Here is a 17,895-nt window from a genome sequence, read left to right as displayed (position 1 = left end):
ATTATTTTTGTTGATCTGTGTTTTATTTGCTTATCTATATGAAGTCTTCTATATGACTCGACTCAAAAGTTGTTTTGGGGTCCCTGTTTTTAGTTGCAGAGGGAAAACTGAGCACTAACTCCGAGGCAACCAAACTAAACAAAGATGGCGCCAAAACATTGACTAGAGACTCACAAAATCCAGTTGTTTTCACATTTTGGTTAAACTGTGAAGACCTTAACCCAGTAGCGGGAAAATGACAACTCTTCCCATATATCGCGATATTTTATTTCGCTCGGTTTTCCACGTTTGAAACGACACCGAAATACTACCGTAACGTAAAGAAATCATGTCGTTTGGAGGGAGGTCATTTAGGAAAGAAGACTTAAAAAAAGAGCTACGACTACTTGCCAAGAAGTCTCAAACGGAATTTGCCACTCTTCAACCCAACGAGAAGGCAGCAATTTTAGAGGAGTCAACGAAAGTTAAACTTCATGACAAGAAAGGGTCAAAGTCAAAGAAAAAGAAACCTAGTGCTAAAATCGAGGAAGACGTGGCATTTGTTGAGTCGGAGCTTAGTTATGCTGCTCCAAGCCCTTCTGTTGATCTCGAGCTCGACTTTAGGGTTGGGACACCAAGTAACAATCCTGTTTCTGCCAGGGATACTGGACAGGAGAGGCCCTTTTCTCTGGCATCGTCACAAAAGGTAGCTTCAATCAAGGCCAAAGTTGATTTGAATGTTGTCATGCAAGGAAAAAGCATTGATGGAGACAGGATGTCAAAGGCATCAAGTGTGCAATCCAAACCTGCTCAGGCAAATACAGTACCACTGTGTTCATTGCAAAAGGTAACAAGCAAGCTATTATTTGTTTGTTTGTTTATTTAGAGGATTACATCACATTAAGCAAATAGATCATAGAGTAAATAATATAATTATTGCATGATGAGAAGTACTGTTTAAGCAAAATATCTAAAATACTGTTCACTATAAAATATGCAACCATAAAACTCAAAACACTCCTTCAGTCCAAATATCTAACCTGCTTACATCGTTAAACACAAGCTTAACCACTGGTTATTTTTCAACCAGAATGGATACTGGAGCACGCAGGCTAACAATATCTTACCACAGTCTATCCTCAACGCAGAGCTTTCTGTGTGGCCCTTTTTTTTTTTAATCCTGCGATACAGGAAGCTCTCCACAGGAGGGTATGCAAATAGCAAAAATATTTATTTTGCATTTTGAAGATGTATAACAAGATCCATGATGGTATTTATTAGCAATAGCAATACAGTGCTTAGGTAAAGAGGTCATATGATTTTTTGGTTTGCGAACTAGCACACATTCAGGCTTTAAGTGGCAAAATAACATCAACATAAAAGCAAATTATTTAGTGCTTACAAATAAAGCCAAGAAGTTTTTTTTATCAAAAAGAGTTTATTTTCATTTAAAGTTTTTTTTTTTTGTAGTTCCCTTGCATGACAGCCACATTCATTTCTGTGTTTATTTTTGAATTTTCCACCCACTAATGTTGTTCCTGACCAATGCATACACTTTTGCAAATGTATTCTTGTTACTTTTAGATACAGAGTTATGTTTTTGGTTACAGAAAATGCCTGAGAAAACGACATTATCTCAGAGGCAAAGATCAGCAAAAAGCCAAACAGGAATAAAATCCCCAGAACCCCCTGCTGCACCCGGCCCTAAACCAGCGATCCTGAGCTCACAGAATTCAACCATGCAAATACAGTTAGTAGAGAGGGAGTTAGCCCCAGCAAAGCAGCCTGAAAGGTCACTTTCAAAGGCATCCAGGTCAAGCCAAGGAACTGTTAAGAGCGCAGGGTCTGTGCATAGTGCTGTAAGCAAGAGGAGTGCTGCCTCTAGGTATTACTGTACTCTATTACACACAATCAATCACATGGGGGTTCTTGGGGTATGTGCTTCATGGTTGAATGCCATCTGTAGACAACAACCCAATATAAACGAGGTAGGGTTGGGTTTAAGGTTGTCATTATATATGTGCAACAACTGTTTTCACTTTTGTTTCTTATGCTTTAGCATTAGAAGTTGATGAAAAAAATGTCATTAAAGAAACAACATGCTAAATAGAGGAAGTGAAGTATAACAATAGTAGTTAACATGTCTTTTTTTATTAGAATGGATCCCATAACAATACCAGAACCTTCCACAGAAGTCATCCCTGATTCAGAAGAGCTTCTTGACAAGGAGCAATTCACTGAAGCTAGAGATTCCCCTGACTACCTCACAGACGGCTCTAAATCAATTACTCCCATTCCAAGGGAAGAAGCCAATAGCAGTGATAACGAATATGACCATATCCATTCCGAAATCATGAAGATGACCCAGACTCTGTCAATGCCCGATGTTGGACTAATGAATCTTTTGAATAACCAAGAAAATAAAAATGATATAGCATCTGAATTAGCTGATTTGCAAGCTCAGGCACTAAACACGCGAGCCCTGCTACAACAACCCTCCCTTGAGCAGGGAGGTACAGACTTCTCTGTGATTGGGGCTAGCAAGTCTGTATCACCCCGCCTACCACAGACACCTAAATCACCTGGAGCAGGGCGTCATAGTGGGGGTGATGATGGTGCATCCACCCAGACAGGCATGTATCAGTCCTATGTCAGCCCCATGAAGACTATTAGTGAAGTGAGGTCAAGAAGTGATCAGATAGATTTGGAGACACAAAGAGGAAAAGAAAGTAAAGCTTCAATAAAACCCATCGGTGAGTTACTACTTTACTCCTACTGGATCAAAGAACCTCATTTAAAAGCAGATGTCATGAAAAAGGGTCCCAGATCAGATCTGAGTGGGACACCATAGAATTCCAATGATAAACCCATGTGCTTATGCTTTCAAAATACACAAGTAATACCAGACACAAGTAATTTCTTTGTAAGGAAGAAAGAAATTGGGCTGTTTGAATATAAATTTCACTTTTTAACTAGGTGTGTTTTCTGGTTGTCCCATGGGTAGATCTAGTAACGCTGCCCTCCTATGACAAAAAATATTTACTGTAAAAAAGATTTTTTTTAGGCCTCCACAACTAACTTTGTGCTGCAACCGTCCCTTTAGAAAGAATCCTGGATCTAACCTTTTATCTGGACTACACATATTAATACAATACCCAAAAATGTTTACCTTTTGGATTTTTGATCTCTTAAATTAGACTATTTTATTATAGCTTCCAGAGAGTGGACTGGATTAGTAACACATGATTCAAACCTTGGCAACTACACACCTTTGACAGAGGAGAAAGCAAGAGAGGTATTATTGTTCATTTACAATAGATAGTTGCTTGTGTGAAATTGTTAATACTAAATAGTTCTTTGTCTATTTATTATCAGGCTCTAGAACTTTCCCTTGATGTGCAATCAGAAGATGTCATTAATGTTGCGGGCCAGAAGTCAACTTTAGTGGGGCGTGAGCTGCCCATACCAGTCAATAACATCAAGAACATGTCCAGCGACTTGCTTTCAGAGATTGAACAGCGTAGAAGTGAGAGGAAAGTAGAGTTCTTAGGCTCCTGGAGTTCAAAAGACAGGGTAAGTCTTTTAACAGAAAATGTATAATTAGTAACAAGGTATAAAAGCACTGTGGAGTTGTCGCAGAGAACTTTCTCTTTAAAAGGATGCTATAGCAGGTAGATAGATGGACATAAGGGCAGGGTATGGAGGGGCACTTTTCAGATGAGTGATATTAAAATAAGTCATATACATCAAAGACATCAGGTGAGTTGAGGGAGTAGCAATATTTTCCATCTCAAAATGTTAATGCATGTCGCATACATATATTTTCAATAAAAAAATGTCTATGAATTAGCCCCCTCCCCAAAGCTACTGTACAGTATGCAGTAATATTCACCTGAAAAACAAAACATATAGCTACTAGTAATAATCACTTGTGTTTTTATTATGTCAGGTTGCACCTGAGCACAATGTGCACCACTTCTGTACCCTGGCAACTGAACAAGAACTGCCACCTGAATTACACAGGTTGACCAGAGATGTCCACACCCCTGATAGGTTTTATCTGGTCAGGCAGAGATACCAACAAAAACAAATGGTAATGTTAAAGCTTTATTTGTCCTGTACACCCTTTTTTCTCATATTGACTGCCTCTTGCCATAACTTCCCTAATGCTTAAAGACCTTAATCCCCATGAGCAAGTTTGTCTTATATTATAGAACCAAATCACTAGTGTTACCTCTTTCTTAACCAGCCCTCCAACCATTTGTCTCACCCCCACCCACATGCCCATCCCCACCCACTTGTTATCACTTCACCCACTTGACCCATCCCCACCCACTGGTATTACCTCACCCACATGCCCATCCCCACCCACTTGTATTACCTCACCCACATGCCCATCCCCAGCCACTTGTATCACCTCACCTACCTGCCCCATCCCCACCCACTTGTATTACCTCACCTACTTGCCCCATCCCCACCCACTTGTATTACCTCACCCACTTGCCCCATCCCCAGCCACTTGTATTACCTCACCCACTTGCCCCATCCCCACACACTTGTATCACCTCAATCACTTGCCCCATCCCCAACCACTGGTATTATCTCACCCACTTGCCCCATCCCTCAACCACTGGTATCACCTCAATCACTTGCCCCATCCCTCACCCACTGGTATTACCTCACCCACTTGCCTCATCCCTACCCTCTTGTATTACCTCACCCACTTGCCCCATCTCCACCCACTTGTATTACCTCACCCACTTGCCCCATCCCCCACCCACTTGTATTACCTCACCCACTTGCCCCATCGCCACACACTTGTATCACCTCAATCACTTGCCCCATCCCCAACCACTGGTATTATCTCACCCACTTGCCCCATCCCTCAACCACTGGTATCACCTCAATCACTTGCCCCATCCCTCACCCACTGGTATTACCTCACCCACTTGCCTCATCCCTACCCTCTTGTATTACCTCACCCACTTGCCCCATCACCCACCCACTTGTATTACCTCACCCACTTGCCCCATCTCCACCCACTTGTATTACCTCACCCACTTGCCCCATCACCCACCCACTTGTATTACCTCACCCACTTGCCCCATCGCCACACACTTGTATAACCTCATCCACTTGCCCCATCCCCCACCCACTTGACCCATCCCCACCCACTTCCCCCATCCCCACCCACTTGTATCACCTCACCCACTTGCCCCATCACCCACTTGTATTACCTCACCCACTTGCCCCATCCCCACCCACTTGTATTACCTCACCCACTTGCCCCATCCCCAGCCACTTTTATTACTTCACCCACATGCCCATCCCCACCCACTTGTATCACCTCACCTACCTGCCCCATCCCCACCCACTTGTATTACCTCACCCACTTGCCCCATCCCCAGCCACTTGTATTACCTCACCCACTTGGCCCATCCCCACCCACTTGTATCACCTCACCCACTTGCCCCATCCCCAGCCACTTGTATTACCTCACCCACTTGCCCCATCCCCACCCACTTGTATTACCTCACCCACTTGCCTCATCCCCACCCACTTGTATCACCTCACCCACTTGCCTCATCCCCAGCCACTTGTATGACCTCACCCACTTGGCCCATCCCCACCCACTTGTATCACCTCACCCACTTGCCCCATCCCCAGCCACTTGTATTACCTCACCCACTTGCCTCATCCCCACCCACTTGTATTACCTCACCCACTGCCTCATCCCCACCCACTTGTATCACCTCACCCACTTGCCTCATCCCCAGCCACTTGTATGACCTCACCCACTTGGCCCATCCCCACCCACTTGTATCACCTCACCCACTTGCCCCATCCCCACCCACTTGTATTACCTCACCCACTTGCCTCATCCCCACCCACTTGTATTACCTCACCCACTTGCCCCATCCCCAGCCACTTGTATTATTTCACCCACTTGACCCATCCCCAACCACTGGTATTATCTCACCCACTTGCCCTATCCCTCAACCACTGGTATCACCTCAATCACTTGCCCCATCCCTCACCCACTGGTATTACCTCACCCACTTGCCTCATCCCCACCCTCTTGTATCACCTCACCCACTTGCCCCATCCCCCACCCACTTGTATTACCTCACCCACTTGCCCCATCTCCACCCACTTGTATTACCTCACCCACTTGCCCCATCCCCCACCCACTTGTATTACCTCACCCACTTGCCCCATCGCCACACACTTGTATAACCTCATCCACTTGCCCCATCCCCCACCCACTTGACCCATCCCCACCCACTTCCCCCATCCCCACCCACTTGTATCACCTCACCCATTTGCCCCATCTCCACCCACTTGTATTACCTCACCCACTTGCCCCATCCCCCACCCACTTGTATTACCTCACCCACTTGCCCCATCGCCACACACTTGTATAACCTCATCCACTTGCCCCATCCCCCACCCACTTGACCCATCCCCACCCACTTCCCCCATCCCCACCCACTTGTATCACCTCACCCACTTGGCCCATCCCCACCCACTTTTATTACCTCACCCACTTGCCCCATCCCCACCCACTTGTATCACCTCACCCACTTGCCCCATCCCCCACCCACTTGTATTACCTCGACCACTTGCCTCATCCCCACCCTCTTGTATTACCTCAGCTACTTGCCCCATCCCCACCCACTTGTATTACCTCACCCACTTGCCCCATCCCTCAACCACTGGTATTACCTCACCCACTTGCCCCATCCCCACCCACTTGCCCAATCCCCCACCCACTTGTATCACCTCACCCACTTGCCTCATCCCCACCCACTGGTATTACCTCACCCACTTGCCCCATCCCTCACCCACTTGTATTACCTCACCCACTTGCCCCATCCCCACCCACTTGTTTTACCTCCCCCACTTGCCCCATCCCCACCCACTTGTATTACCTCACCCACTTGCCCCATCCCCACCCACTTGTATTACCTCACCCACTTGACCAATCGCCACCCACTGGTATTACCTCACCCACTTGTATCACCCTCACCAATTTGCCTCGACCCATTCACTTGCCCCATCCCCACCCACTTGCCCCATCCCCCACCCACTTGCCCCATCCCCCACTCACTTGCCTCATCCCCACCCACTTGCATCATCCCCCTCCCACTTGCCTCATCCCCACCCACTTGCCTCATCCCCCACCCACTTGCCTCATCCCCACACTCTTGCCTTACATAAGTTTTTTTCCTTTAGCATGAGGGAGGTGAGTCCTTTGTGTACCGCTCAGATGAGACCCTACCTAATGAGGACGAGAAGGAGAAAGAGGAGAGGCGTTTATCCTTGGTTGCACACCGCATCCTTCAGGAAGCCATGACTATTGATGTAGATGAGACCATGGAGCGGCTAAAGAAGGCTTCAGATGACTTGGTACTTCTCTCCTGCTTCCATATTTTCATTGAGGAATTATGCTCTACTACTGTTTAAACAAAAAGCTACATTTCATGATTTTATAGTTATTGTGTAATTACATCAAACTCTAATTACTTATTCATGGTGCTTTTCACTTACTCCAGTTTTTTGATGATGAAGAAGAGGATGAATCTTTGCAGATTGCTGGTGTGCAAATCACTTTGAAGGATGACACGTCAAGGTAATCCTTGCTAGGAGCATTTATTTGGTGGCTACCAAATAAATTGGCCAATGAATGATAAAGCAAATGGACTGAGGATAAAGTAGGTAGACAGGTTTTGAATTGGGGAGGGGCCAAGCTAATGAGGGAATAAAGAAAGTCATTAATAACCTTAAAGGGTTTTTAGAGCTTTGACGATAAGTGCCTTGTTAGCCACTTAGGTACACCAGGGTATGACTACATCCAGCTTTTGTATGCTAGTATACTAATTTTCAATTTTTCTCAGATTATACTGGACTCCTGCACCACCCAAAATGGGTCTCGATCCTGATACCATCAGGTCCTACCTCTACCCAGAATATCAAGGGGCTGCCATACTCCGTGAGAGCCTGGGCACTGATCATGTGACACTGGCGGCAGTAACAGAGATCGATGAGGATGAGGAGGAGGAAGAGGAGGAGGAAGCAGCAGAGGAACGACAAGCTCGGAAAAGGTAAACCAACAATTCAAGGGACCAGCTCACCTTAAGGCACACTGGCGACATAACAACATAACGACATAGGCATGTGTTGTTTTATGTTCTTATATTCAAGTGTGTACATCCTCGACAACAAAACATTGACATAAGACTGGGCAAAGCAGCGTATAAGAAAAACAGGTTTTGTTGTTGTTGTTACGTCGTTATGTTGCCAGTGTGCACGACGCTTTACTTCAAACTCTATCATAATTGTCATTTATATCAGATTTGTCGTCCAACCTAACTTTTGCTGCCATTCTAGTCTACATCTCTTTTTCTCTTATCTTTTTCGGTACCTGGGGATGAATCTTTGAGCTACTGAACCAAAGAATAAAGAAACGATACCCGTTCACTAACCACTACTACCATAAAAAATGTCCCCTACTAAAATACCCCTACCCATAGAAAGAAATCGTTTTCCATAGAGAAACATAACTATTTCAACTAGCATACTTGGTGTAAAATTTATCTTAGCTTTTTGTGTAACAGATTTACGTGCTTCAGACATTATTCAAATAAGATTGCGATGGAGAACCCATCTATCGTAACCCGCGGTCTTTCATGGGTAGCATATAAATGGCTGAATCATCGTATCTGAAAGCTATGCGAATGGTCATAAGAATGTAAACAAGAATTCTTTAGGTTTTGAAACCTGGAATTGTATTTCATTTCCGCTTATTTGCTTATTTACTTGATACCCATGAAGCACTGCGGGTTACGATACACAGATTCCCCAAGTGCTACCTTATTTGAAATAGATGTATATTTAACCAAATGTGATCTTTTGTAGAACACTCAATCGTGCGCATGGATCGCTTTCCGATCTGACCAAGATTCAAACAGTCAAAATAAGTACATCAACTCAGCAAGACTCTAAACCTGGTGACCCCACAGTTCCTGTACAACCACCAAACAGTGACGAGTTAACTTCCCAATTATCAGACTCTCAACAAATGACAGATGAACCACCAGACTCAGATGGGGTGACCGTGGAAACGACAGACCCCGATGAGCCAGCTGTGAGGTTTGTGTCTGTGATTGACCAGCGACGACAGTTGCTGCGGGACCAGCAGGAAGGAGTTGGCGACCAGCAGGTGGAAGCTTTGCCACAGAACACTGAGAAGGACCAAGAAGCTCCTCTGTTAAGGTGAGGTGCAGTCCACAGAACACTGAGAAGGAACAAGAAGCTCCTCTGTTAAGGTGAGGTGCAGCCCACAGAACACTGAGAAGGACCAAGAAGCTCCTCTGTTAAGGTGAGGTACAGCCCACAGAACACTGAAAAGGAACAAGAAGCTCCTCTGTTAAGGTGAGGTACAGCCCACAGAACACTGAAAAGGAACAAGAAGCTCCTCTGTTAAGGTGAGGTGCAGCCCACAAAACACTGAGAAGGACCAAGAAGCTCCTCTGTTAAGGTGAGGTGCAGCCCACAGAACACTGAGAAGGAACAAGAAGCTCCTCTGTTAAGGTAAGGTGCAGCCCACAGAACACTGAGAAGGAACAAGAAGCTCCTCTGTTAAGGTGAGGTGCAGCCCACAGAACACTGAAAAGGAACAAGAAGCTCCTTTGTTAAGGTGAGGTGCAGCCCACAGAACACTGAAAAGGAACAAGAAGCTCCTCTGTTAAGGTGAGGTGCAGCCCACAGAACACTGAGAAGGAACAAGAAGCTCCTCTGTTAAGGTGAGGTGCAGCCCACAGAACACTGAGAAGGAACGAGAAGCTCCTCTGTTAAGGTGAGGTGCAGCCCACAGAACACTGAGAAGGAACAAGAAGCTCCTCTGTTAAGGTGAGGTGCAGCCCACAGAACACTGAAAAGGAACAAGAAGCTCCTTTGTTAAGGTGAGGTGCAGCCCACAGAACACTGAAAAGGAACAAGAAGCTCCTCTGTTAAGGTGAGGTGCAGCCCACAGAACACTGAGAAGGAACAAGAAGCTCCTCTGTTAAGGTGAGGTGCAGCCCACAGAACACTGAGAAGGAACGAGAAGCTCCTCTGTTAAGGTGAGGTGCAGCCCACAGAACACTGAGAAGGAACAAGAAGCTCCTCTGTTAAGGTGAGGTGCAGCCCACAGAACACTGAGAAGGAACAAGAAGCTCCTCTGTTAAGGTGAAGTGCAGCCCACAGAACACTGAGAAGGAACAAGAAGCTCCTCTGTTAAGGTGAAGTGCAGCCCACAGAACACTGAGAAGGAACAAGAAGCTCCTCTGTTAAGGTGAGGTGCAGCCCACAGAACACTGAAAAGGAACAAGAAGCTCCTCTGTTAAGGTGAGGTGCAGCCCACAGAACACTAAGAAGGAACAAGAAGCTCCTCTGTTAAGGTGAGGTGCAGCCCACAGAACACTGAGAAGGAACGAGAAGCTCCTCTGTTAAGGTGAGGTGCAGCCCACAGAACACTGAAAAGGAACAAGAAGCTCCTCTGTTAAGGTGAGGTGCAGCCCACAGAACACTGAGAAGGAACAAGAAGCTCCTCTGTTAAGGTGAGGTGCAGCCCACAGAACACTAAGAAGGACCAAGAAGCTCCTCTGTTAAGGTGAGGTGCAGCCCACAGAACACTGAAAAGGAACAAGAAGCTCCTCTGTTAAGGTGAGGTGCAGCCCACAGAACACTGAAAAGGAACAAGAAGCTCCTCTGTTAAGGTGAGGTGCAGCCCACAGAACACTAAGAAGGACCAAGAAGCTCCTCTGTTAAGGTGAGGTGCAGCCCACAGAACACTGAAAAGGAACGAGAAGCTCCTCTGTTAAGGTGAGGTGCAGCCCACAGAACACTGAGAAGGAACAAGAAGCTCCTCTGTTAAAGTAAGGTGCAGCCCACAGAACACTGAAAAGGAACAAGAAGCTCCTCTGTTAAGGTAAGGTACAGCCCACAGAACACTGAGAAGGAACAAGATGCTCCTCTGTTAAGGTGAGGTGCAGCCCACAGAACACTGAGAAGGAACAAGAAGCTCCTCTGTTAAGGTGAGGTGCAGCCCACAGAACACTGAGAAGGAACAAGAAGCTCCTCTGTTAAGGTAAGGTGCAGCCCACAGAACACTGAGGAAGAACAAGAAGCTCCTCTGTTAAGGTGAGGTGCAGCCCACAGAACACTGAGAAGGAACAAGAAGCTCCTCTGTTAAGGTGAGGTGCAGCTCTCTAAAAAAACTTGAAACAAATTGGGAAGCAGCAATAGTAATCCCCTAGAGAACTACTAGTTATTTTCATCCCCATGTCTGTGTACAGTATGTTTATAATTAAAATGCTTTGGAACCATTAGGCCCAATAGGGGACTCGCGCTAAGAGATCACGTTACTGTTTTTGTGGCAAACTAGCGCGCGCTCAGGCTTTTAGCGGCAAAATAACAGCAACAAAAAGCAATTTATTTAGCACTCACGAATAAAGCCAGAAAGGGTTTTTTTTCCCAGAAAGGGTTTAGTTTTATTTAAAGGTTTATTCGTCGTTATCTGGTGTGACGTGCGCCGTCATTTCTGTGTTAAATTTGTTTTGAGTTTGCCACCCAAAAAGGCACGTCTTAGCGCAAGTCCCCCTATTATGAGGGATAGTACCAGTTTGACCTTGAGTTTGGGTTTTCACTGTTTTCTTGGTTACAGGCGAGCATACTCAGAACCTCTTTTGGACTGGGACTCAGAAAAGCTGGAGCTGAAAGTTGCTTCAGGCTATGACACGAGCATAAGGGAGGTAGTCACTACAAATGATAATAATAATAATATGATTATGATATTGATGAAAATGACAATGGTAATATAAATGATGATGATGATGAAAATGACAATGGTAATATAAATGATGATGATGATGAAAAAGACAATGGTAATATAAATGATGATGATGATGATGAAAATGACAATGGTAATATAAATGATGATGATGATGATAATGATGATGAAAATGATAATGTAAATAGAAATGTTGATGATCATAAAGAATAAATAATGATGATGAAAAAAAGTAAATGTAATGATAGTTCTCATTAATGAAAATGTTATAATAGTTCTTATTTTTATAGTAGTAATTGTGTAATAAAAATGATAATAACAATACACCAAAGAGGATGGCTGGCTCGGCGTGCTCATAGCCAACAAGGGGTTCTTATAATCTTCGAAGTGACCCTTACACCAATTTATGTTTTACAGCTCAATTACCAGAAAGACGTGATTGCTGCAATAAGGAATAAAGAGCAAGAGCTAGATGAACAGGATGAGAATGGCGGAGAAGATGACAAAACATCAAGTCGCAAATCACGTGACAAGAGTAGAACAACGGTATTAATGCGCAATTTTTCACGCTTTCCCAATATTTAAACAGAGACTCACGGAAAAGCTTGCTGTATGCATACTTCAGTTATCCATAATTTGGCTTGGGACAAACTATTGAAACCCTCAGTACTTTTGCATCTGATGTGATGATACTTTTGATTATAAGCCAAAGAAGACAAATAAAACATTGATTGTGACTTCATAACATTTTGATCATGGGTTGTAGAATAGAAGCAGCTTCTGAGTACCCGCCCACAATGGGACTTCACTCCTCGATTTCTATTGAACGAGCCTGTAAATACAAGGAAAATGAGTAGTGGACGCATAGAAAAATTATCAAATATTGAGAAAGTTTTTTTTTTTTGGGGGGGGGGGAGTGGGGATGGTCTAGTGCGGTATACCACTTATCGAACGAGTCTATAAGGAAAGTTATGGACCTGAGAATTGTTTTATGGCAAAAGGCGATGAAGGGACCATTAATAATCAACAGGAGTACGCGTAGCATTGTAGCTACTGTATATAAAAAACGCCCTTTTGTCTCTCTTGTCAGGGAGAGCGGGAATCCGTACGTTCACATAGCACCATATTAGGTAAGTTTATTGTTTGACTTGGCGCCATATAAGGTAAGTTATTGTTTGACTTAGCACCATATAAGGTAAGTTATTGTTTGACTTATTACCATATTAGATATATTTATTGTACGAATTAGCACCATACTAGTTAATTTATTTGTTTGAGATTGCACCGTATTAGGTAAGTTTATTGTTTTTCATTTTAAAATAAGGTGACTTGGTAGTTTAATACCTTTTGTCAGGGGTTTCCTTAATGTTGACACATTCAGTGATCTATAAAGCTATTTCAGCTAAAATCTTTCTTTAGCGATCAGCATTGCAATATTTAAGTTCAAATTAAATGTGTTGCAAATAATTCTTTTTAAGTAGATTTCCCATGTTTCGTTTTATAGAGGTCCTACTAGAGCTTAAAAAAAGATTTTACAAGGTGCATCCATCTCACGTAAGCCCACCCGACAGGCACATTTGCCGGTGCCATTGTGCATAGGTACATTGCCCATCGGCAACAGTCCTTAAAGTTATGCCTGCTAACTCACTCAGGACAACTGCTATTTTTTTGATATTAGGTTTTTATTATGCAATTAATATTGAAACGATTGTACACCTAACTGGCACTGTCACGTGACTCGTAAATATATTCACATTTTTGGAAGAATTGAATTTAGCACGCTAAGCAAACAGTCCAGTGTAACAGTCTGTAACACTACGGTCATTCTACACATGTAAAGGGTCACGGGACATTTGGAACATTGGGAATGTCTTTTTTAGATGAACAACCTTTTGAAGATCGGCTGTAAGTTAACAGGCTGGAATATCATTCTCAATCAAGCAAGGTACCATAGCAGACTTATATCTTATTTTCAGACTTTCACAGGACAAACGGTGACAGCGATGACGTCCAGACAGAAACAGAATCCATGTCAGTCACCACAGCAACCAGCCTTGCTACAGGCGTCAGCCGACCGCCCAAAATGCCAAAAATGCAAGTCTAATTGAAAGTCAAGTTGATGTCTCATTGTCAAAGCCTAACTTTCATTGCTGTCTTGATAGGAAACCTTTTAAACGGAAGCAAAAAAGGAAGTCTGTGAGGCAACTGGTAAGGAAAAATGTTGTTTCATTTGAGAGAACGTGTTGTGGTGCAAAGCAAAGATTTTTCCTCATGTTCATTTCTTTATTCACTAGCTGTCATTTTCTTTTACTTTCTTACTTGACATTTTCTTTGCAGGATAGAGAACAGCGAATCAGTGAATTCAAAATGCAACCAGCACATAAAATCACACGGTCAGTAGCATTTTGACATGACCAAGCCATGTAAGGTCACAGGGTGCAAACACGTGTATAACATGACCGTGACGTCTTTTTGCCTTATAAGGTCACAACAGAATGCAAACACGTGTATAACATGACCGTGACGTCTTTATGCCATGTAAGGTCACAACAGAGTGCAAACAAGTGTATAACATGACCGTGACGTCTTTATGCCATGTAAGGTCACAACAGAGTGCAAACACGTGTATAACATGACCGTGACGCCTTTTTGCCATGTAAGGTCACAACAGAGTGCAAACACGTGTATAACATGACCGTGACGTCTTTTTGCCATGTAAGGTCACAACAGAGTGCAAACACGTGTATAACATGACCGTGACGTCTTTTTGCCATGTAAGGTCACAACAGAGTGCAAACACGTGTATAACATGACCGTGACGCCTTTTTGCCATGTAAGGTCACAACAGAGTGCAAACACGTGTATAACATGACCGTGACGCCTTTTTGCCATGTAAGGTCACAACAGAGTGCAAACACGTGTATAACATGACCGTGACGTCTTTTTGCCATGTTAGGTCACAACAGAGTGCAAACACGTGTATAACATGACCGTGACGTCTTTTTGCCATGTAAGGTCACAACAGAGTGCAAACACGTGTATAACATGACCGTGACGTCTTTTTGCCATGTAAGGTCACAACAGAGTGCAAACACGTGTATAACATGACCGTGACGCCTTTTTGCCATGTAAGGTCACAACAGAGTGCAAACACGTGTATAACATGACCGTGACGCCTTTTTGCCATGTAAGGTCACAACAGAGTGCAAACACGTGTATAACATGACCGTGACGTCTTTTTGCCTTATAAGGTCACAACAGAGTGCAAACACGTGTATAACATGACCGTGACGTCTTTTTGCCTTATAAGGTCATAACAGAGTGCAAACACGTGTATAACATGACAATGGCGTCTTTTTGTCAAAAACACGTGTATAACATGACTGTGACGTCATTTTGCCGTATCAGGTCATAAAAGAGTGCAAACGCGTGCACTACAGAAGTTTATATTTTAAAGAAATGATGTATTTCAGGTCTCGCTCCTTTCACACATTGTCCCTGTTACGAGGCCAGTGGCTGGTCAAGGCTCAGACGTTGCTGCAATCAATTAAAGACAGGTACCGAACATATACCTTTAAGTTATTTGAGAAAATATCACCGGTTAATTTCGCACGATGATGAGTCGAACACTCCGTCCATTTGGTTATAAAGCGCATTTTTTACCAGTTTGTGAACACTTGAAAAACGTTGGTGGAATGATAGAAACAACGATTTTAACACCTGTACCAACATTAACCCTCATTATTGAAGTATACAAACGCGGACGATGTTCTTTCTCGCCTAAATGTTATCTGTACTTGTGGTTGTCTGTACCAAGATTTATATTATAATAGGTGATATTATTTGAGGTGACTGTTTCATTTCAGTTGTAACACATCCGGGGTCAAAAGAGGCAAGAGCTTGCCTTCTCTGCTGGACTTTAATGAGTTTGTGAAAGAGAACTCAGTGGGGTAGGGAGATATTATTATATTATTGCATTTTACTATTGTATTATATTATTGCTATTATCACCCTCATTACATCATTACTAGCACTGCCCGACAGAGCAAAAAAAAAAAAATGGCAAGTTTCTCCAAAATAAGGTCTGGTTAATTTGGGTAAGCTTAAATTTCTGCATAGAGGTTCCTTATGTTATGTAAACCATCATATCAAAAGGTGTTTTATTCGAATGGATTAGTCTTATTCAAATGTTCAAAGTATTAATTCTCCTCGTTTTAGGGAGAAGTCGGGCTCTGATAAAAAATCAAGCCCAATTTGCTTGCTAATATCTAGATTTCATATCTTTCATTTCTAGATTTCATATTTGGTCAGAGGAACTCCTTGTATGCGGAATCTTGAGCTTGAGAATTGAAGAAATTCATGCCATTTTTTTTTGCTCTGTCGCACTGCCCTACCCATTAAATTGACAGTGTTGTCATTTCGTGTAACTTGTGTTTGTGAATGGCCAGGCCTGTCTTGGATGAGTATGATTGGGTGAGGGAGCAGTACTGGTACAAATGGTTCGACGAAGTCTACCCTCCAAGCACAGCATCACCACAAATCCAATGTAAGATATTAGCAGCATTAAGGTCAAAACCAAATGCTTCAGAAATGGCCGAAATTGCCAAAACCATAATGACCCAGAGTTCACAAGCACAAATGATAACATGACACAAATAGATTTCTAAGAATTCATTCATGAGGGGTCAGCCAAATTTTCCTTCTAAAAAATACCAAGCAAAGCAGCGATGGTTACAGAAACACAGCCAAGCCACGAAAAAATTCAATCAACAAAATTGGCCAGAAAATAAACAATATAAGCTGACGAAGAATGCCTCTCTTTCCACTATCTCAACCCCTGAGTGATTTTACGGGGAAAACAGTTTGTTTATCACTCCCGGGAACCAGCTTTGAAATTTTCCTATTGAGGAGGAGGTAGAGGAAGCGGATAATATTTTTGTAACTGCACATTGTCATACTCCGTTATGACTCAATAAACGTACTCCAATTTCATTCCCAGTCGATTTAATGAGCACCACGTCACCTCGGGCGCCTACTGGAGCGAGGTAAGCCTTGCTTGACCCCAAGTTGTGTGACGTAAATTTTGTGACAGTGGTGGTGTGTGTCGTTTCGTGATGCCAAGTTACAAGTCCTTTATGGTTCAACGTATTTACGTGACGTTTCTTTCCTAGACCGATTTGAGTGATCGTGATAATGTATCGTAATTTTGTGACGTTCATGCGTGACACAACTTCTCTAGACCAAGTGGCATAGCATTTATTGTGTGACACAGTTACGTGAGGTTTTTTTTTCCAAGTTGAGTGATCGTTTGACGTAGTTTGTGACGTTCATTCGTGACGTGTCTTTAGATCAGGTGGCATTGATTGTGTGACACTGAGTAGAAGTTTAGCTACTGCATTTTTTGTTCTTGCAGTAAGTCAAGTGGGACCGTCGTTAACAGTGCTATACTAGACAAAGTTCAAGTAATAGAACCCGAGATCAGCAGTACCAACTACGAACTGTACATGGTTAGTAATGCCTCTTTTCTGTGCAAGTGCAAGTCACTCCTTTTTCTTGCAACCTTAACCCTTTCACTCCTAGGTACTTTTGATCAAAATGGTAAGAAAAACAGACTGAAAACAGAAACCTCCCCCGCCTATTTCAAGTCCAGCACTACCAGTTAAGCTAAGCTACCGCTGACCCAAGACGGTATGCCTTGAAGTTCACTCCTGGGTACTTTTGAGCAACATTGTAAGAAAAACAGACTGAAAACAGAAACCTCCCCCCTATTTCAAGTCCAACACTACCAGTTAAGCTAAGCTACCGCTGACCCAAGACGGTATGTCTTGAAGTTTCTAACAATGCACTGCAGTGCCTTTTCTTTCTAGCGACGGCACTGCTACAGCCTGTTGCTTACAACAGTTTTGCTTGTAATTTGCTTAAAAATTACAGCTTTTTCACACCTGGAGAGTGCCTTAGGACATCATAAAGTCTATTTGGGCATAATTAATGCTGTGCTGATGGATGTTTGCACGCTGAGGTTGATTCAATGGGATAATTCCTTGTCTGGGCTTCGCCAAGTGAGAAAGGAATTTTCTAGTGAA

General features: G+C 43.4%; 1 protein-coding gene across 4 annotated transcripts in view; it reads left to right on the top strand.

Annotated features, from left to right (window-relative positions):
- Positions 1 to 97: 97 nt before the first annotated feature.
- Positions 98 to 17,895, top strand: part of LOC5512045 — a 42,039-nt gene continuing 24,241 nt past the window's right edge. The window contains exons 1-22 of one of the 4 annotated variants that reach the window (XM_048729474.1): positions 98 to 826; positions 1,590 to 1,864; positions 2,137 to 2,732; positions 3,192 to 3,274; positions 3,355 to 3,552; positions 3,929 to 4,072; positions 7,216 to 7,389; positions 7,536 to 7,612; positions 7,878 to 8,084; positions 8,899 to 9,255; positions 11,687 to 11,774; positions 12,230 to 12,358; positions 12,903 to 12,942; positions 13,789 to 13,906; positions 13,975 to 14,020; positions 14,150 to 14,205; positions 15,286 to 15,369; positions 15,679 to 15,762; positions 16,261 to 16,358; positions 16,812 to 16,857; positions 17,226 to 17,319; positions 17,393 to 17,410. In XM_048729474.1, the coding sequence (XP_048585431.1) occupies positions 329 to 826; positions 1,590 to 1,864; positions 2,137 to 2,732; positions 3,192 to 3,274; positions 3,355 to 3,552; positions 3,929 to 4,072; positions 7,216 to 7,389; positions 7,536 to 7,612; positions 7,878 to 8,084; positions 8,899 to 9,255; positions 11,687 to 11,774; positions 12,230 to 12,358; positions 12,903 to 12,942; positions 13,789 to 13,906; positions 13,975 to 14,020; positions 14,150 to 14,205; positions 15,286 to 15,369; positions 15,679 to 15,762; positions 16,261 to 16,358; positions 16,812 to 16,857; positions 17,226 to 17,319; positions 17,393 to 17,410 (3,510 nt within the window). In that variant the 5' untranslated portion in view covers positions 98 to 328. Of the gene's footprint in view, positions 827 to 1,589; positions 1,968 to 2,136; positions 2,733 to 3,191; positions 3,275 to 3,354; positions 3,553 to 3,928; positions 4,073 to 7,215; positions 7,390 to 7,535; positions 7,613 to 7,877; positions 8,085 to 8,898; positions 9,256 to 11,686; positions 11,775 to 12,229; positions 12,359 to 12,902; positions 12,943 to 13,788; positions 13,907 to 13,974; positions 14,021 to 14,149; positions 14,206 to 15,285; positions 15,370 to 15,678; positions 15,763 to 16,260; positions 16,359 to 16,811; positions 16,858 to 17,225; positions 17,320 to 17,392; positions 17,411 to 17,895 lie in introns of those variants that run through there. The other 3 variants (XM_048729471.1, XM_048729472.1, XM_048729473.1) reach the window with 3 other exon arrangements.

This window comes from Nematostella vectensis, chromosome 6, assembly GCF_932526225.1.
Source record: "Nematostella vectensis chromosome 6, jaNemVect1.1, whole genome shotgun sequence".
In the NCBI taxonomy this organism is placed as follows: Eukaryota; Metazoa; Cnidaria; class Anthozoa; order Actiniaria; family Edwardsiidae; genus Nematostella; species Nematostella vectensis.
This window is presented reverse-complemented; position numbering and strand designations above follow the sequence as displayed.